The sequence below is a fragment of the Heteronotia binoei genome, chromosome 14 (genome assembly GCF_032191835.1).
Source record: "Heteronotia binoei isolate CCM8104 ecotype False Entrance Well chromosome 14, APGP_CSIRO_Hbin_v1, whole genome shotgun sequence".
Lineage (NCBI taxonomy): Eukaryota > Metazoa > Chordata > Lepidosauria > Squamata > Gekkonidae > Heteronotia > Heteronotia binoei.
The window spans coordinates 25,562,956-25,584,164 of record NC_083236.1 but is presented as its reverse complement, the minus strand read 5'-3'; the positions used below and the strand labels follow the sequence as shown (position 1 = coordinate 25,584,164).

Here is a 21,209-nt window from a genome sequence, read left to right as displayed (position 1 = left end):
TATATCTTCTCCCCCCACAACAGACACCTGTGAGGTGGGTGGGGCTGAGAGGGCTCTCACAGCAGCTGCCCTTTCAAGGATAACTCCTGCCATAGCTATGGCTAACCCAAGGCCATTCCAGCAGCTGTAAGTGGGGGAGTGGGGGAATCAAACCCGGTTCTCCCAGATAAAGAGTACACACCCTTACCCACTCCACCAAATTTGTTCAGATGCAGCAAGCTGAGAGATGGGTAGGCGTTTTCCCTCCTGCTGTGCTAGCTTTCCACTTGCAGCAGGGCGGTGCATTTTCACTCAAAGGAAGATTCCCGATCAATTACTTTCAGGATGAAGTCTATGCTTCCCCCAGCACTGAACCACCTTGAGTCAACTGGCCTTCCTTGTCACTGCACGTGGTTCGGTTGAGGGAAATGAATGCCTGTCGGGTCTCTTTTCTTCTCTGTCCTGGCCTGGCCAGGAGGTCCAGGGGGCAGTTGTGGAATCCGTGGCACCGGCCTGGAAGGCTACAGTCTGATCCAGCAGGGCAGCGGCGGCGCTGCTCTATTCATCATGGCCACTCCCAGCATGTTTTGCCAGCAGGTCGGACTAGATGCCCCTTAAGTCTCCTTGAGCATCCAACCCCACCTCTCTGCTCCCTTTTCTCCTCCCCGGGAAGGTCAGACTAGATGCTCCGGGGTCCGCCGGCCCCCTCCACCTCTTGGCGCGTCCTTCGGCTCGGCGGCGGGCGAGGCCAAGCGAGCGGCGCGCCTGTTGCCGGCGCGGGCAGAGCGAGGCTCCAGGAGGGCTGCTTGGCGGGGCCAGCGGGCAGGGGGCGTCGGACACGCCTGAGAAGGGGGCGGAGGAAGGGGCGGAGGCGCGGGCGGCGCAGGGGAGCGAGCGGCGGCAGCAGAGCCAGGCGCCTCCAGTCCAGGCGGGCGGCGAGCAGGGAGCGGCGGGAGAAGCAACAGGAGAAGCGGGCGGGCGGGCGGGCGTCGCGAAGGACACGCGCGGCCGCGGCGGGAGCAGAAGGGCAGGGGAGGCTGCGGGAGAGGGCAGGGCAGGGCTGGGCGGGGCAGGCAGAGCAGGAGCTGCGCTCAGCAACAGGAGCCGCCTGGACGGGCGGGGTGGAGCGCGCGGGGCATGAGAGGGGCGGAGGAGCCGCTGGCCGCTGCCCGGGAGCCCGGCGGGGCGCCGGAGGATGAGCCGGCCGGCCGGGAGGACGAGGAGGCGGCGGCGGCGGCGAGCAGCGGCAGCGGCGGCAGTTGCTGTTGCAGCAGCGAGCGGCTGGTGATCAACATCTCCGGGCTGCGCTTCGAGACGCAGCTGCGCACCTTGGCCGTCTTTCCGGACACGCTGCTGGGCGACCCGAGCCGCCGCGTGCGCTACTTCGACCCCCTGCGCAACGAGTACTTCTTCGACCGCAACCGGCCCAGCTTCGACGCCATCCTCTACTACTACCAGTCCGGCGGGCGGCTCCGCAGGCCCGTCCACGTGCCCTTGGACATCTTCCTGGAGGAGATCCGCTTCTACCAGCTGGGCCAGGAGGCCATCGAGACCTTCCGCGAGGACGAGGGCTTCATCCAGGAGGAGGAGAAGCCCCTGCCCCAGCCCCACTTCCAGCGTCAGGTGTGGCTCCTCTTCGAGTACCCCGAGAGCTCCGGGCCGGCCAGGGGCATCGCCATCGTCTCCGTCCTGGTCATCCTCATCTCCATCGTCATCTTCTGCCTGGAGACCTTGCCCGAGTTCCGCCAGGAGAGCAAGGGGGCCTCCGGGAGCCTGCGAGACGGCAGCCAGGTGAGCTTCCGGCAGGACTTCCAGGATGAGGACCCTCTCTTCTTGCTCCCCCTGCAGCCGGAGGGGGGGACCCCGGCGCCTGTCCACCCCCAAGCGGGCACCAGCCCCTTCTTCACAGATCCCTTCTTCCTCATCGAGACCCTCTGCATCATCTGGTTCTCCTTTGAGCTGCTGGTGCGCTTCTTCGCCTGCCCCAGCAAGCCCGAGTTCTCCAGGAACATCATGAACATCATTGACATTGTGGCCATCATCCCCTACTTCATCACCTTGGGCACCGAGCTGGCTCAGGAGCAGCAGAAGAAAGAGCAGCCCGGCAGCGCCAGCAACGGGGGTCAGCAGCAGGCCATGTCCTTGGCCATCCTCCGGGTCATCCGCCTGGTCAGGGTCTTCCGGATCTTCAAGCTCTCCAGGCACTCCAAGGGGCTGCAGATCCTGGGGAAGACCCTCCAAGCCAGCATGAGGGAACTGGGGCTCCTCATCTTCTTCCTTTTCATCGGGGTCATTCTCTTCTCCAGCGCCGTCTATTTTGCTGAGACCGATGACCCAGATTCCTTATTCACGAGCATACCCGATGCTTTTTGGTGGGCGGTCGTGTCCATGACCACGGTGGGCTACGGAGACATGTATCCCATGACTATTGGGGGCAAGATTGTCGGGTCGTTGTGTGCCATTGCGGGTGTGCTCACCATTGCCTTGCCGGTGCCGGTCATCGTGTCCAACTTCAACTACTTCTACCACCGGGAAACGGATCAGGAGGAGCAGGCCCAGTACACCCACGTCACCTGTGGCCAGCCGCAGTCGCCTTTCTCTGAGCCTAGGAAAGGGGAGAGCAGCCAGTCGCTCAGTAAGTCTGACTTTCTGGAGGCAGAAGACTTAGAATCGATGAAATACTCCAACTTTATCCCAGCTGGCAACCAGGCTTATAAGGAGAACAAATTGTTAACAGAAGTCTGATGGCTTGGTGGGCTGTCAAGGTCACAGGGAGACCAGCGCTCCTTCTGGCGAGAGACCAGCTGTCTCCACGCTCCTTGGACTGCTGTGGATCCACTCTGTTTTCACAGCAGAAGAACAGCGAAATCACCAAGTCTGTGTGATGGAAAATTATTTATGCACCCTCAAAACAACAGAAAAAGCAACTTGGATCGGGGACCCTGGTTTGTTTTGCTGTATAAACTTATGCAATGGATTACTTGATCCTCTGTCCCAGTCCTGGGGCAACCACCTGTCGTGTTGTCATCGCCTTCTGGAGCTGGGGACCTTTTTATTTCAGCAGCTACCCTGTGGATAGATTTTCTTATCTACAAACAAAAGACTAAGGTGGAAAGCCGAGGCAAGGTCGTGGTTTGTCTGGGTATTGGCTGTTTGGGCTTTATGCACATCTGGCTGAGAATGTATGTTGTCTTCTTTACTGCCCAATCAGTCCTAAGCTCTGGGATGTGCCCTTTGAGTAACGGAAACTCTGCATTGGGCATGGCAGTGTGTTGTCCTGTAGCCATGGCGGGGGGGTCAGCACAATGACAATATTCCCTTTGATTTGGGACCTGTGCCCTGTGGATCCACTTGCTTGTGAACGCACAAGGCTGAGAACCTGCTGGGTTGCCACCAGACAGCCTCCACATCTGCAGCTGGCCCAGGAGCAGGAGCAAGGCTGGTTATCTTGCTGGCATCTGTGAAGATTAATTTTGCCATGTCCTGCCTGTGCAACCTTGCAGTCAGTGAGTGTGGAGGAAATTGTGTTTCCTCTTGGGGATTTTGATTGTAAACCGTGTTCCAGGCAACCAAGTGGTGCAATAGGAATGCTGGGCATAAATGGTGAGTGGGCAGGGGCACACCTACCTTTCACTCCAGCCATTTTGGGGCTGTGTGTGCTCCTCAAGAGTTTTCTCAACAAAAGCCTCTTTCCTCCTGCTCCATGCAAGTGAAAGGATACTTTTGTGATCAGGGAGCTAGGGGAGAAAGGGGCGGCAACTGGGAAAAATGAAGGGGGAATCAGTTGCCCCCATGTCACAGACCCTGTTGCCCCAGGGGGCAAGAGGGAGGATTTCCCAGTTAGCTTGGAGCCACCTGTAGTGCCACTTGGGTAGGTGTAATGAAGCAAGCGTAGCAGTTCCTTATTCTGTGTGTGCAGGTGGCCTTTCTAAGCCAATTTGACTTTTGGTTTCATGTGGGCATTACCAGCTTTGTATACATGTGCCTTCCTTTGCAGGAAACATGGCTGAGACCGGATGCTTTATTTTGCATCTGGAAGCTGTGGGTGGAAATGACATGACATGTGCTTTTATGTTCGTGTACAGTCCATTTCTGCACTCACATGAATTGTTTCCATTATAATTGCCAGCTGTGTAACTCGGAGCAGGGCTAAAGACAGACTTAAGATATAAAAGATGCTGACAGTGATCCCCTAGCCTTTGGATTTTGCAGCTGAAATGACAGCTGTCATTACCAATGAACTGGCTGATGATTCAAGACATGATGCTTGACTCTCACCCATTCTTCAGGTGGGCTGCCTACCGTTTTTATTTTCTGAAGTGCCGCATGTACACAATATGCATTCATTTATCACCTTGTTCATTCAAAAAAGCATTTTGCAACATGAACATCTGCTGCAAGCCTTGGTGGGAAGAGAGGTTCCTCAGTCACGGCATGGGTACTAGCCAATTCATGGCAGGCACAGCTGGCTTCTGACACAAAATTTACAGAACTGGCTCTCCACCCCGCCCAGCCTTGACCTTAGAAAGGAGGAGCATGTTTGAACTGAATTGAATTGCAGCAAGGATATTTGCAAATTGCCCTTGCTGCTTAAAATATCACATTTGTCTTCACTCTATGCCAAGTTTAAGAAACCCTACTTTAGCATAGTCCAGAGGAGTGCTGCTGTGATCCTTAGGGAGGATTTTCTGAGCCAGAAGGCTCCAGGGTGGATTCCTGTCTTTTCCAATTTAACGGATCTCAGTTAGCAAAACTGAGAAACAGCTGGGACAGAATTCTTGGAATTTGGTGCCAGTCAGTGTTGGCAATACTGGGTTAGGTGAACCATGTGGTGGCCATCTATATGGCAGCTTTTCATGTGACAATCAGGACATGGTTGTGTATGAAAGAGGATACATATACCGCACCCTCAAGGTTTTTGATAGGGATATTGAAGCATTATTGAGTCACATTACATATTTTAGTTGGATACCTAAAAAGTTTAAGTATGAATGCTGCAAGCCGCTGTTTAAAGGTTTGATCTTAGAGGTATGTTCACCTGAAAGCCAGGATTGTCTGTATTGATATTTGATGGGGGAAAACCTGAGTTGTTGGGCAATGTATGAAATGACTTTAACGTGGGTACGCGAACAAAATTTGTGAATTTAGTTATAATGTGAATGTTTGTAAAATTGCACTCTGACCTGGATAGCCAGATCTTAGAAGCTAAGTTAGCCTTGGTCAATATTTAGAAGGAAGACCACCAAGGAATACCAGGGTCACGATGTGGAGGCTGGCAATGGCAAGCCACCTTTGAATGTCTTTTGCCTTGAAAACCCCACAGGGTCGCCATAAGTCAGCTGTGACTTGATGACAAACAAACAAAAAGCCTGTGTGATTTGGGAGGAGGATTTCCCGGCCAGTATGCCATGATAGCATTAACTTTAAACGTGTGTCTTAAAACTACTGAGGAAAGGAAGGAAAGATCCCCTGTGCAAGCACCAGTCGTTTCTGACTCTGGGGTGACACTCTCACGTTTTCACAGCAGACTTTTTTATGGGGTGGTTTACCATTGCCTTCCCCAGTCATCTACACTTTCCCCCCAGCAAGCTGGGTACTCATTTTACCAACCTCAGAAGGATGGAAGACTGAGTCAATCTGGAGCCGGCTACTTGAAAACCCAGCTTCAGCCGGGGATCGAACTCAGGTCATGAGCAGAGCTTAGGACTGCAGTATTGCAAGCTTTAACACTCTGCGCCATGGGGCTCTAAGACTACTGAGAACACATCTTTAAAATTAGGTTTGTTCGTTTTTTAATTAACTGTCCAAGGATGAACTCTTTATCCAGTGGAAATGTACCATGATGTATGTGTAGCTACTGAGTAAGCAAGTTTTGTGAGGTCATCCGAACAACCATTTTTCATGTATTTTACCCCCTGGTGTATGATAAAATTCCCTTGACTGCTTGGCAGAATGAGAACGGTGACCAAGATACTGCAAGGTGACAGAGGTCACCTTGGAATACTGTGTTTATGTCTGAGTACCGTATCTAGTGGAGAGGAAAATTCGCCCTAAGATTTTTTGATTCTGTGTGGTAAATTTCTCTTTACCATGAAGCCAGATTCTGGAGATGATAGGATACAGCCCATAGAAAACTCTACCACTGTATTCACCCACTCAAAATCCCAAAACAAGAATGATATCCATATAATATGTTTTATGAGGACCAACCAAATTGACACAAAACATTCAAACGTTCAAGCTCACCAGAACTCTCCCTCAGTTTGGATGCTACAAAATTTGTAAAAAAATAGACATTTGCTTTCCACCTTTCTGTCTTTTTATATTTTGTAACATCCAGCCTGAGGAAGCATTGTAGTGAGCTTGAAAGCTCACACAATGGTTTGTGTCATTTTGGTTGGTTTTAGGGAAAGAAACTATCCTAACCTAGATGACCCAGGCTAACAGGAAGTCCATACAGAGGAAGGCAGTGGCAAATTAGCTCTTGCCTTGAAAATGCTATGGGATCGCTATAACTCAGCTGTGATTTTACACACACACAAATACATTATACAGATTTTGTTCTCATTTTTACAATCCAGAGACAACTGAAGGAGCTCACCAAACTCCTCTTGATACAAAGTGGACGGACTTTCAACTGTCTCAAATTTGTAACTTTCGGGCTCAATATTACGGCCAACCCATGGCTGCTACTAGAGAGTCCACAGGGGAGAAGTTTGGGGAGTTTTACCCCCTCAAGGGGTACTCTAGCCCTCTTAAATGAATTTTCAACTTTTTCAGGGAAATTATATTTGTTTACCAAGCTATTGGTGTGTGTGGGGGAGCAGGTAATATTCCATCCAGTTGCTCAGTAGGAAGTAAGTCTGCCCCCACATTCTGGTGTCCTGGCCCACATGCCATCCGCCAGTAAAGCCGGTGTTTCTTCGTGCTAAGGGGATACCCCAGATATCGCTGTTGAAAATCAGGCTGTAAGTTAAAAAGAAAACAGCATGAAACCTGACAGAAATCAGCGTATTCATCACTTGCCTCTTCCATCAAAGCCACAGAATACTGAAGACAGTTGAGTATCAGTTGAAGCGGGGCGGGGGGGGGGGGGAGTAAAGATTTAGACTGGTAGATGGGTATTGTGAAATACGCCTCTCCTCTGAATTCCCCTGCCTCCTCCATAGTTTTGAATGCTTTTAGGGGCTCTGATTCCTGGTGGAAAAGTATTAGGATCAGAAGAAAAGAACTTTCTCTAGTCCTAAATTGAATTGCCTCCACTCACTGTCAGTGATGAGGGAACGGAGCCCCTTTGGACAGGGAGTTGGTGGCAGCTTAAAGATGAGCAACATTTATTCCACCAGAAGATTTCATGAATCAGAGCTCATTTCTTTTAAGGCTCCCCGGAACCCCTGCATTACTTGGCAGCTACAGACTAAAACAGCAACTCCTCTGGATTCCCTCATAGTATAAAGCAGGGGTGGCCAAACTGTGGCTCAGGAGCCACATGTGACTCTTTCACACATATCATGTGCCTCTCAAGGCCCCCACTGCCCCATCAGCCAGCTTGGAGAAAGCATTTCTCTCTTAAAATCACTTCTTGAAGCCAAGCTTTTCTATAGGCTACTTTTTTTTTTTGTATAATGTGGCTTGGAGAATGCATTTAAAGAAAGGTGCTTCCTGTCCACTTCTCCCTCCCTCCCCCCATCAATTTGCTTGCCTGCCTGCCTTCCTTTCAGCTCTCAAACATCTGACATGCATGTCTTGCGGCTCTCATGCATTTGATGTTTATTCTATGTGGCTCTTATGTTAAGCAAGTTTGGCCACCCCTGCTCTAAAGCATCTTGGAATGGGTGATGAAAATACAATCTTTGTCATTGGGGTGGGGCTAGAAATTATTCTCGCCTCACACAGCAATTACCTGTGGAGTCCAACTACTTTTTCCTCTACATTTAACATTATTTCCTTAAAAGACTTTAACAAACCAAGTAGTTGGGAATTGAGCAGCTTAGATTATTTGTATTTAGACATTTGTTGTTTCCCTCTGGTTTACAAAAGGCTTTTTTCCAAATTAACCTTATTTCCTTCCCCTCAATTTAAAAGTACTGTGGACCTGTAGTTTGTACAGGCAGCCCCCCCAGGTTAAAAAACACCAGCTGTTATAAAATGGACAGCAAAACGCACCTTGCTCTCACCTTTACGTGTCTGAAGACTTCTTAATTCCTAGGAAATGCCAATGGGACTGAGAGTCCCTGAAGTGCTTTCTTAAAAAAACCACAAATCCTGCCCATTCTGCATCTTTCTTTAGCTGCCCTGAAGTCAGAGTACAGCCTTGTGGAACATGTGTGGAAAGAAAACATCTTTCGGGAGTGGTTTCCATAACAACCTCCCCGGATGGTTTTCTGTACCTGCTAACTCTGGCTTTCAAGCACCAAATGGCCTGGCTTAATATTCCAGCTTTTCAGAAGCAAACATCGTTCCTTGGAAGAGATGGCGGAGAATAAAAATGACATCTTTCTCATCTTCATTTCAGTCCACTGGTAGATTACTACCCAAATGCACTTCCTTGGAAGGAAACCTTCCATGGGACTTAGTTCTTCAGTAAGGCATTTAGGATTACATGCTCAGGGCCTCAACTTCTGGGAGGTTTTCTCACGCAAGCTGCAATTGAAATTAGCCCAGTCTACTTGAAGCTGGGTACAGGTAGCTGGCTCAAGGTTGACTCAGCCTTCCATCCTTCCGAGGTTGGTGAAATGAGTACCCAGCTTGCTGGGGGTCAAGTGTAGATGACTGGGGAAGGCAATGCCCACCACCCTGTAAAAAGTATGCCAAGAAAACATCAAGATGTGACATCATCCCATGGATTGGTAATGACTGTGCATGCACAGGGGACTATCTTTTTCACTTGTGCTTTCAATGAGTGATTGAGCACAAGATCTATCCTGTTCTCTGGGCCCTAAAAAGTCACTGTAGTTTCCTGGCAGCTCTAGAAATTTCTGAAGGCATGATCTCAAAGCAGAGATGGGTACTGAGGTTCTAAAGGTGTGGGAAGACTTTAAATAGGAGACTGTGCAGAGGCATTCGGCATTAAATGAGCATGAAAAGTATTTATAACAACAGGGCAGTAATCCTATAACTGATGAGATTTCTGGATGCCATGTTTATATTTAGTGTGCTTCGACACTGCAGGCTTAAAATGGTTTAACGATAATTTCCTCTTCTAGGGAATCCTGGCATCTGATGGGCTGGAGATCTCTTACACAGAATTCTTGTGAGCATCACCAAACCGCTGTTACCAGGATTCTTTTGGGACACCCTTAACAGCCAAAGTGGAATAAAGCTAATGTCACTCTTCCAAATTGAAAAGCGGAGGACTTCCCTGATGATTATGAAAACAGCAAAATTTTCCACCCACCCACAGACATCAACATACTTTGGGTGGGGGGGGGGTTCCCCAGATATATAGAAAACATGAGTCATATAAATGAACTGAAAGAAAAAGAAGCTCCAACGTGGCTAAGAATGGTGTCCTCTAATCTGGAGGTTTGATTCCTCACTCCTCTTCCACATGAAGCCTGCTGGTGACCTTGGGCCAGTCACAGTTCTCTTGGAGTTCTCTCAGCCCCACATACCTCACAAGGTGCCTGTTGTGAGTAGAGGAAGGAAAGACAATTGTAAGCCACTTTGAAACACATGAAGCCTGCTGGGTGACCTTGGGCCAGTCACTATTCTCTCAGAGCTCTCATCTCCAACTCCCTCGCAAGGTGCCTGTTGTGAGTAGAGGAAGGAAAGACAATTGTAAGCCACTTTGAAACACGAGGCCTGCTGGGTGACCTTGGGCCAGTCACTATTCTCTCAGAGCTCTCATCTCCAACTCCCTCGCAAGGTGCCTGTCGTGAGTAGAGGAAGGAAAGACAATTGTAAGCCACTTTGAAACACATGAGGCCTGCTGGGTGACCTTGGGTCAGTTGCTATTCTCTCAGAGCTCTCATCTCCAACTCCCTTGCAAGGTGCCTGTTATGGGAAGAGGAAGGGAAGGTGATCATAACCTGTTTGAGACATCTGAGGGTAGAAAAAAATGGGGTATGAACATGAACATATGAAGCTGCCTTATACTGAATCAGACCCTGGGTCCATCAAAGTCAGTATTCTCTACTCAGACTGGCAGCAGCTCTCCAGGGTCTTAAGCTGAGGTTTTTCATGCCTACTTGTTTGGACCCTTTTTTGTTGGAGATGCCAGGGATTGAACCTGGGACTTTCTGCTTACCAAGCAGATGCTCTACCACTGAGCCACCATCCCTCCCCTGCTCTTCTTTCAAAAAGCAGACGGATGAGAATGGAGTGTGCCTCTGAAGGCACAGCATGTTGAAAGCTAGTCCCTGCTCTTAATCAGAGGGTAGCCATGTTGGTCTATCATAAAACATTTAGATTTGAGTCCAGAAGCACCTCAGAGACCAAGAAGAGTTCTGGGGCATGAACTTTTGAGAGTCAGAGCTCAGTTTGTCAGAGATGAGTGAGGAGGGAGCTTTGACTCTTGAAAGCTGAAATTCTTGTGGGTCTTCAAGGTGCTACTGGACTCTAACTTTGTGTTTAATACAAACCTGGAAAGGGGGGGGGGCATTTCTACGTTGTTCTTCTTCCTGCCATTTCCCATGGGTCCTCAGCTTGTAAGTTTATAGTGTCACATCCATAAAACTACGGTCTGACAGGGCCTAACTGGTGGTGGTGGAAAGTGCGGTCAAGATGGAGCTGACTTATGGTCCCCTTGTAGGTTTTTCCAAGGCAAAAGACGTAAACAGAGGTGGTTGGCCATTGCCTGCCTGTGTGTAGCAATCTTGGACATTCAAGTATTAGTCAGGACCAACCCTACTTAGCTTCTGAGATCTGACAGGATCAGGCCCATAGCCAGTGGAGGGGGGGCACAGGAGCAGGGATAAGATCTGAGTAGGCTGGGCCTTCCAAGTCAGGGAGGGCCTAGCTATGTGTTCTGTGTTCTGCAGATGTGTTCTGGAAATGCTACACTTCCCAGGCTAGATGGTAGGGATAAGCTTCCTGTGTCCTTTTCTTCACCTGAAGTGGTCTCAGTAGCTGCTGTTTGCCTTGTTGGGGGATGCACATGTACTGATACAGCTGATTTGTCAGTTTCCCCAACATCTTAAATAGGGGCCATTTCAGATTGGAAAAATGGTGCTTAAAGGAAGGCCTTTGTCCCGTGCTGCAGTTTTGATCAGAATAGGATGCTCACGAGACCTGTAGTACCTGACCTTGGCAGTCAGTCTCCAGAACAGGTGTAGGATAATATCCTAAAATACTGAGCTATAGATGTAGGCATTCCTAACTGGAATGTTGTTTCTGCTGTGAGCCCACTTAGTAGGTAGCCTTTCTTAGAATCAATAAAGGCAGACCTTTTTTTGAGTAGGAACACACAGGAATGCAGTTCTGGCTGGCTTGGTATCAGGGGTGTGCGGCCTAATGTGAGTTCCTTCTGGGTTTTTTTTTTTTTTTTAAACCCCACCCCAATAAGGGATGCACCAAGTTTCACTCTTCCATTCTATGGGTTTTCTCCGTTTTGCTTTGTGCTGTTCTTTACCATGCTTTGCGGTTTACAGAGGAGAATTTGTACCAGTATTTCCAGAAACGACTTGTGATAGGGCATAACATTAGCCACCCTTCCTGCTCACTTTTGTGCACCAGTACACATATGTGCATTAAAGAAACATGGCACAAAAACATAAGCTTGAGGTGATCGTATGTATGATAATATCAAGATTTGCATACATATGCACAAGCCCATTGGTAAAATGCTATGCACACACACACATACACAAATCTTGATAAATTGTATATATGATCACATCGAGATTTTTATTTTTAGTTATCTGTGAGGATGTTGATAATCTAGATGGGGAGGAAAGGCATGCACAAACTGAGGGAGCTGAAAGCGGGGGTGAAGCCTTCATTGCATGTTTATTGTAAAGGTTATGAGAAGGTCATTAATATGAAATGCTATATTATTGAAATTAGGTTCCATTTGCAGAAAACATGAATGTTGTAGAGAGTTCCTTGTTGTCTGAAGACTGAACACATGAGAATAAATGTCTTAATTAGAATCTGTGCATGGGGTAGGTGGGTGGGAAATAATGAGTGGATGCCTTATGGAAGCAATGTGATGTGCCCACTTTGGAATCCATTATTTTCCTGGGATATTGTGCATGGATCTTTATGGATGAGGCTTTAATTCCCAGTTGAAAGAACTTGTGGCTTGGAATTTGTGAATATTCTCCCCACCCCGTGCTCTGCTCCTAACATACAGCTCAAGAGAAGACGCTGGGTCCATGTAGGGTTGAAAGGGAATGAACTGGAAAGCCCCTACCAGTGATGTTAAACTCAATGTAGCAAGCTTCCCATGGAGATGAAGAACTCTTGCCAAGGGGATTCAGCAGAACAGAATGTAAAGCTGGAAAAGGAGGCCTATTTCATACTGTGCTCAACAGAACTCAGTGATCCTCTGGAGGAAAGGGCAGCAATGGTGTCCATGCACATCTGCTTTGGCAACAGAAATCGGTAAGCTTCCCCCTCTTTTTTTCTGTCCTTAAAATTACAGTGAGGAAGTTCCTAATTAGGGTGTACGGCCTGCAGGGAAAGCCTAGTTGATGGCACTTCACAAACACTCATGCACACACCTTATTTATATAGGCTTCCCAGTCTTCAGGTCCAGCTGGCCAGTTGAGGGAAGCCCCACCCCAACAGCCACCATGTGCCCTTCCACCTTGGAAGGCTTAGAAGAAGTTTGGAAATGGCTTGCTTTTTGGAAGGTATGTATGCCTTTAAATCTTAGTAGAAGCCAGACTGAATGGGGGCTGGGTGAGCTAGCAGTACAAGGTGGCTGTCCCCAGTGAGCTGTGAAGCTGTACGAAAGAAGGAGGAGCCAGCACAGGCCCTCTGTTTATTTTATATTCCTTTCAGAAGTCGTTTGCACAGTATATATTTATTTACCTTAGATTTATATGCTGCCCACTCCGCTTGTGGATTCAGTAAAATAGAAAGTAAAGAATAAACTAGAACCTTTGGTTTCCCTGTGTTAGTCTGAAGAACTTGGTTGAACGTACAGCAGATGGTTACATTCAACAACTCCCGTGAATAAATTGTCCCAATGAGATCACAAAAGTGTGGGCTTGCAAACTGTTTGTTTTGGCTGCTTTGTGAGTGAGTGTGTGTGTGTTCACTTTCCTTTAATGGATGTGCAGCTGCTGTGGGATGAGGAAATGAAGACTGTATTCAGGGGGACTGCACTGCTGTATATTTATTTTAGGGAATCGGAAAGTCTCCTGGCTCCACCCTCAAAGTCCCCAGGTATTTTCTGAGTTAGACCTGGCAATCCTATTTATATAGCTAATTTTAGGGTTTGCTGGTGTCTGATGATTCTTCTGTTGATGTTTTCATGATTTTATTGTTTTTACTTCACGAGCCACTATCAGTAATAGATTTTAGAGGTCTTTATGCCATGAAATATGCAGAAGGGGCTAATAACTGAAATGTGATACACTAGTCCTTCACCAAGGCTCCTAAGCATACTTAGTGGCCCTGGAATAAGTTCTTGAAAGGGTTGGAAAGTGGTTCCAAAAAAGCAAGAAGCAGAGGTTATGATTAAAGGGCTTTGTTCTGTAGTTAAGTATAAGGCAGTGGTTCAGACCCAAATGGCCCAGCTTAGTTTAATCTTAGCAGGTCTTGGAAAGCTTAGCAGAGTCTGTGCTAGTTAGTACTTGGATGAGAGACTAGCAAGGAAGTGCAGGGTCGCAACTCAAAGGCAGGCAAGGGCAAATCTCCTCTGACAGTCTTTTACCCTGAAAACCCTATGGGGTTGCCATAAGTTGGCTGCGACTTAATGGCACGTCCTACCACCAGAAGGCAGTGCCTGTTTCCAGCTGTGATTTGATGTCTGTGTTAATTTAATTTCCCTCCAACTCACTTTCTTCCTTCAGAAGGTTGAAGGGACTACTGACTGCGAAAGCATAGGGCCTGTTTCTTGGGTCCTTATCCTCAGTCTATTTACATCAGCCAGATATTCTCAGAGTAGGTCCCTGCTCGCATACACACGTATACATGTCTATGCCGGTGTGTTGCTTAGTAAAAATCGCCATGAAACAACTGAAGCTCAGCTGGCTGGGATTCAGTTGAATCCCAGCTTCTGTGAAGCCTGCATCTGGAAGCTGGAGTGCAATTCAGCTGATTGCTTTAAGTTCTTTAGGGAAAAACAGAATAACATTTGTGGATAGAATTGCAACATTAATGACTGCTGTCGCTTTTACACATGCTCAGAGTTTGCTGAACAGGAGCCACGTTCAGGAAACGAGATGCTTTTGACGCTCATGCAATTAGCCATCCCGGTTCAAATGAACGCATCGCATCTTTGAGGAAGAAAAGAACAAAATTCAAGGGTGATGATTTTCACCATCTGTAGTTTGGTCCAAAGAACTGTTATGGTTTGGCTACCTTTTGTGCAACGCCCCCTCCCCCTGTCAAAACTGGCTCAGAGGATTAACCATTATCTACTAGGTTTCAACAGTTGATGGATTTTGTAGTCATAAGAACATAAGAGAAGCCATGCTGGATCAGACCAGTGGCCCATCCAGTCCAACACTTGGTATGGAGTTGCCAGGTCTGACTCAGGAAATATCAGGGGACTTGAGGGGTGGAGCCAGGAGGTTTTGGATGTGGAGCCAGGAGTAAGGTTGTGATAAGCATGATTGAACTTCAAAGGGAGTTCTGGCCATCACATTTAAAGGGACTGAGCTCCTTTTAAATGCATTCCTTCTGTTGGAAATAATGGAGCACGGGGGCACCTTCTTTTTGGGCTCGTGAAATTGGACCCCCTGATCCAATCTTTTTGAAACTGGGGGGGGGGGGGGTTGAAGAGAGGCACCAGATGCTATGTTGAAAATTTGGTGCCTTTGCCTCAAAAAACAGCCCCCCAGATACTTCCAGATTGATTTTCCATTATACCCTATGGGGACTGGTCTCCATAGGATATAATGGAGTGCCCAGCGGGCATTCTCCCCCCTCCCACTGCTTTCTGATAACCCTAAAGTGGGGGGAGGGCCTCCAAACCAGGGGATTGCCTGCCCTCCAACTGGGGATTGGCAACCTTACTGTGTCACACAGTGGCCAAAATCCAGGTGCCATCAGGAGGTCTACCAGTTGGGCCAGAACTCCAGAAGCCCTCCCATTGTTGCCCCTTAAGCACAAAGAATACAGAACATCACTGCCCCAGAAATAGTGTTCCCTCTATAAAGGTAAAGGTAGTTTCCTGTGCAATCACAGAGTCGTTACTATGACTAATGAGTGAAGCCAGTACATATTGGATATTGCATAAGCTTCAAAATAGGTGTAATTTTGAGGGTAGTGATGGAAGTGAGTGGGTTAGCTTGCAGTTTAATAAAAGGTGTCACCCATGGTTATTATTGATTACGTTTCTGTTGGGTGATGAAGGAGCGCTTCTGCTCGTTTATTTATTTTAAGTAGTTACCTACCCACCTTTCTCCAGGGCATCCCAGAACTCAAGGCGGGTAGTAGCAATATAAAACAATTTGATAAAACAGTGACCCTTAAAACAGTAGATATACAAAAAAGCATCTGGAGAGCAATGCACTTACTTGCCTTCTGCATGCCAGGACTCATTGCAGAACCTTCTCAGTTTGCCAGGAATCCACCATCAGTGCAGAGTTTTCACTCATTGCAACAGTTTTCAGTAGAAGTCAGTGCAGGGTTGCTGGTGGGAAGATCTGGGGGCAGAGACATGTGGGAATGGTGCCACATGATGCCACAATGTCCTTCTTGGCTGAAAAACTGGAAATGATGTCAGTGCACAATGAGACATTCTAGGACGGCGTGGGGAACCTCTGTCCCGAGGGCCGTATACGGTCCTCAAGGTCACTTGGTGTTGCCCTCGGGGACCGAACCGAGCTATGTAGCAGCCTCCCTGGGGCCTGGCTGGCCAGCAAGGATCGTGGGGCCCAGTTGTGCTGTGCAGCAGCCTCCCCAGGGCAAGGCAGGGATCACAGGGCCCAGATGTACTGTGCGGCAGCCTCCCTGGGGTCTGGCTGGCTGGCCAGAATTGTGCCAGGGCCTGGAAAAGTTACTGTCCAGTTTGCATTTGATTATCCCAGATGATGTGGCCTAATATGCTAGTGAGTGTGTGACCTAATATGCTAATATTAGGGGATGTGGTCTAATATGCTACTTAGTTCCTGATGGGCTTTTTCTACAAAAAAGCCCTGGACCTATGCATTTGCCTAGGGCGGTGGGCCAGGTGTGTGTGTGTGTGTGTGTGCGCGCTAGATTAGACTCTTCCCACATGACTTCAAATAGAAAAACAATTATTTGCATTAATTTTGCTGGCCTGAATAATTTTCCCTTGGCAGAGCACTATTTTTTAAGTTGATGATTTTTTATGGCCCGCAAATGATGTTATAAATATCCATATGGCCCTTGGCAGAAAAAAGGTTCCCCACCCTTGTTCTAGGACAAGAGTCTCCAAATGCCCCATGGCACCCACAGCCACCTTCCCTAGCATCCACCAGCTGTTTTTAGAAAGTGGGCAGGGGCAGGTGGGGCTTTTCTGCAGCACAACTCCTGATCAATTTCTGGAGATCTGATCAGCTGTGCAGATTAAAAGGCATACAGAGCTTCTGTCTGAAATGCTGAAGAATTACCATTATATTTATACATAACCTCTCTCCCTGATGCTTTGTGGCTGGCCCTGCCTCATGTGGCAGCCATTTTGTTGTTGTACCTACCACCCTCTGTCATAATTCCAAAAGTGTCTATGACAGGCTTAAAAGGGTTGGAGACCCCTGCTCTAGGACTGCCCTCAAATTCTACTTAGCAGACACACCTACCAAGCATTTAGTTGTCTGAACTAACTTTATCATGGGCCTAGAAGGCTGTAACTCTACTTAGGTTGGTTACAATTCTATGAGCTCCAAAAGAAGGTGCCCCCATTTTTCATTAGAGACCCAGTCTGGTGTAGTGGTTAAGTGCATGGACTCTTATCTGGGAGAACCAGGTTTGATTCCCCACTCCTCCACTTGCACCTGCTGGAACGGCATTGAGTTAGCCATAGCTCTGGCAGAGGTTGTCCTTGAAAGGGCAGCTTCTGTGAGAGGTCTCTCAGCCCCACCCACCTCACAGGGTGTCTGTTGTGGGGGGAGAAGATATGGGAGATTGTAAGTAGCTCTGAGTCTCTGATTCAAAGAGAAGGGCGGGGTATAAATCTGCAATTCTTCTTCTTCTTGGTTACCCTTTTTCTGTACCTCTTCCAGCTCTTTGGTAGCCCATTTGAGAAAGAGCGGGGGTGGCCAAACTTGCTTAACGTAAGAGCCACATACAATAAACATCAGATGTTTGAGTGCTGGAAGGCAGGCAAATGGATGGGGGGAGGAAGAGGTGGAGAGAAAGCAACTTTAACTTTAAATGCATTCTTCAAGCTGCCAGCTGGCTTGGCAAAGTGATTTAAAGAGACAAATGCCTTCTCCATGCTGGCTGATGGGGTGGTGGGGGCTTCGAGAGCCACATAATATGTGTGAAAGAGTCACAGCTCTCGAGTCACAGTTGGGCCACCCGAGAGAGAGGGAGCTAAGGTCATCAGGTGCCATGTGGGACATGACTTCTCAGTGTCTTTAATAGTTGGGTAGAAGAAGACATTTGCAGAGCCATCCTAAGCCAAGTTACATCTTTCAAAGCTCATTGACTTCAGGGGACATAAAAGGGGTAACTTGGATTAGGACTGCCTTGCTAGAGTATTACCTAGGATTGCCGACCTCCAGGTGGAGCCTGGAGATCAGCTGGCAATACAACGGATTCCCCAGAATACAGAGTTCAGTTCCAGTGAAGAAAATGCCTGCTTTGAAGGCTGGACTCTTATGGTACTGGGGTTCATCCCCTCCCCAAACCCTGCCCTCCCCAGGATCCAATATCTCCAAGAATTTCCCAGCCTGGATTTGGCAATGTGAGCAGTACAATTTCACCCAGTTTTGCATCCCTGTGAAGGGGAAAAGTATGTTTATAGAAGTTCTCCCTTACATGCGATCATTGGGAGTACAGGAATTTTCAGAGCTACTTCTCTGGGACATTAAAGAATCTGGTGCATTTGTTTATGGACTGGCTTTTTAGACTATGGGTCAGGACTGACAAGATGAACATATGAACATATGAAGCTGCCTTATACTGAATCAGACCTTTGGTCCATCAAAGTCAGTATTGTCTTCTCAGACTGGCAGCGGCTCTCCAGGGTCTCAAGCTGAGGTTTTTCACACCTATTTGCCTGGACCCTTTTTTGGAGATGCCAGGGACTGAACCTGGGACCTTCTGCTTCCCAAGCAGATGCTCTACCACTGAGCCACCGTCCCTTCCCATGGAATGCTTCTCCATAGAAACAGTAATTCACTCCCACATAGAAAACCACCACGGGCTGGGGATTCTGGCCATCTCACTGGCCTGCTTGTTTTCTGTATTCAGGGAATTGTTTCATACTGGGGAACATTCAATCATAATCCCCCTTTCTCCATTCTGAACTAGGACAGAACATAAATAGGTTTACTCCTATTCATTTCCCCCTGCTTACGAAGCTCTAGCCGATACTGAAGCTGGCTATTCTAGGATGCAGCCAGTGCTGACTGTGATAATCTATTTTGCGGGGGGGGGGGGGGGAGCCCATTTCTAGTGGGAACTGTCAGATGAATTATTGTGGAACTACACTGAGAGCTGGAGAATGTGGAGAAAGGCATTGCTGGTTCACAGTTTCTCCAGCTTTTCTTTCAAATCCATACCAGCTTTTCCCCCTTTCCCCTCTCTGAAATTATCACACCGGATAAATGCATTAAAGGGTGGTGGTGGGGAGAACCTTTGGCAGAAATGAAACCCGAGACCACTGCAGTGATTGCCAGCTAGTTCCGCAGCACAGACCCAGCTTCTGATCTTCAGAAGACTTTTCACCACCAATACTGAGAGCCTCTCCAGTCATCAAAATTGATTTTTATTTCATGCATTTTAAAAAGGGATAATTAAAAATGCAGCATTGGATCCTTGTAAAAGGTTTCCTTTCAGTGCTGCTTTTTTTAAAAAAAAATCTCACATGTTTTTAATTTCTTTCAGACAATAGAGGTGTGCAGAACAGTTACGCAACTCATAACAGGGATACAGCAACCAACTGGCACACAAAGAAACAGCAGACTCCAAAAGCCAATAGATGAATACTTTGGCCCTCCAAAGTAATTCATTGTTGTGGAGTTGGGGTTATAATCACACTAGGAGTGAGGCCCGTTGTGAAGAAAAATACAATGGGCTCTAGAAGGAGGCTCTGGGTGAGTGCCTGCCACCCTTGCTGTCTTCCCATCCACCCAAGTGAAGATATTGACTCCCCGCCCCAAGGGAAGCTGATCTCTGCCATCTAGAGAGCAGTTGTAAATCTGAGTGATCTTTAGTGATTTCCCAGGAGGAAATGGCATTATATCTGTCTGTCCTCCTAACCCTCCTTAAAACCCCAACATCTCCAGGCCCCACCCCTTAAATCTCCAGGAATTTCCTAACCTGGAGCTGGCAACCCTATTGCCTTTCCTTTATCTGCCCTTCTCATTTCAGCTTTCCATTGCCTTCCCCGTCCCTGCATCTTCTACATAGGAAAATGACATCTTTTTCACAGTGGGGGGGCAAAGCAGTTTACATCATTCTCCTCTTCCCCTGTGTGATCTGAACAACCCCGTGAGGCAGGTTAGGCTGGAAGTCTGTGACTGGTCTGAAATCACCCAGTCATCTTCTACAGCAAGAACCTGGGTCTGTCAGATCTCACTCTGAAGCCCTAACTCATATGTCCTCAAACTCCACCACTGAATCTCCAGGAATTTCCCACCAACCTGGAAAGGTACCACTAAAGGCCTCTGGGCAAGTGCCCCCTCCAGCCTTGCTGTCTTCCCACCTACCCAAGCGAAGGCATTCACTCCCCCCACCCACCTCAAGGAGAGCCGATCTCTGCCATCTGGAGTTTGCTAATCTGGAGTTGGCAACCCTGCAGCCTCTAGATAGGAAAGGGACAGTCTTTCTTCACCATGCCCAGGGGTGGGGGGAACCAAAGCAGCTTACATCATTCTCCTCATTTCTCTCCCCCCCCCACTTTTATCTGAACAACAACTCTGTGAGGCTTCCCTATCTCCTCAGGCAACCATCCTGGGGCGAAGCTGAGGGGAGGAGGGAGAGAGGGAGTGAAAGACAGTAAAGGTGAGACAGCCATGCCCTCTGAGGTGGTGCTGGGCTCCCTGACTATTGCAATGGCCTCCAGAGGCTGCGTGTGCTGGGAGGCTGTCTGTGTGAGCCGTTGGTAGGGCCTTTTGTGAGGCCGCAGGAGCTCTGCAGCTCTTTCTGAGGCTGGCTGACAGAGAAGAGCTAAGAGATGTGGCTGTCTCTGAGGTAAGACTACTTCTGGCAGTTAGTTCAACATTCCTGGGCCTGAGTAGGCGGGGCAGGGAAATCAACCAATAGGAGGCCAGAGACACTAACCGACATGTGATGGGCCAATCATTTGTTCTCAAAATATTAGTGAGAGGCCACCCTCGATTTGGCCATGGCAATAAGAGAACTATTACTATAGATACCTCTTCTAATCACGGCAGTGTTATGTGTGGGTCATACAGCACAATCCTATGCAGATTTACTGTGTTCAGAACCCATTGAAAGCAATGTACTTAGACTGGAAGAACTTTGTATTCCACATAGCAGGATATGGTTGTGGTAGAGGCACATGGAACTGAACTGCCTGGTGAAGAACAAAGTTGGAGTCCAAGGGCACCTTTAAAACCAACAAAGTTTTATTCAAGGTATAAGGTTTCATGTACACCCACACTTCTTCAGATACAGTGAAATGGAAGTTACTAGTCCATACATATAGATAGAGGGCAAGTAGCAAATTATCATAAGCATAATAAAAGGCTTAGTTTCCCCCTTTGGACTTAAACCCAAACAAATGACAACTAACCATACAAAAACTAACCTTGTTATTCCAGCTTGGTCCTTGCATCTGTGAAACATGCTGGGCAGCAAGTGGCTAAGCGAGTGAGCTCTCTGAGGTCGGAAAAATGTTTTTGCCGCTTCTAGAGCTTCGTGGCAGTGCCCAAGGAGAGGTTTTTGAATGCACTGCTTGATCACTACTTTGGTGTAGTCCTCTACGAACAATCCCTCTGCAGGTTGACTGAATGCAG

At 47.9% G+C, this 21,209-nt stretch overlaps 1 protein-coding gene across 1 annotated transcript; it reads left to right on the top strand.

Moving 5' to 3' along the window:
• Window positions 1–1,116: 1,116 nt before the first annotated feature.
• On the top strand, window positions 1,117–2,823 carry LOC132582275 (potassium voltage-gated channel subfamily A member 6-like). Its single transcript, XM_060253813.1, has one exon. The coding sequence runs from the start codon at window positions 1,117–1,119 to the stop codon at window positions 2,722–2,724; it is 1,608 nt and encodes a 535-aa protein (XP_060109796.1). The 3' UTR covers window positions 2,725–2,823.
• The last annotated feature ends 18,386 nt before the right edge of the window (window positions 2,824–21,209 follow it).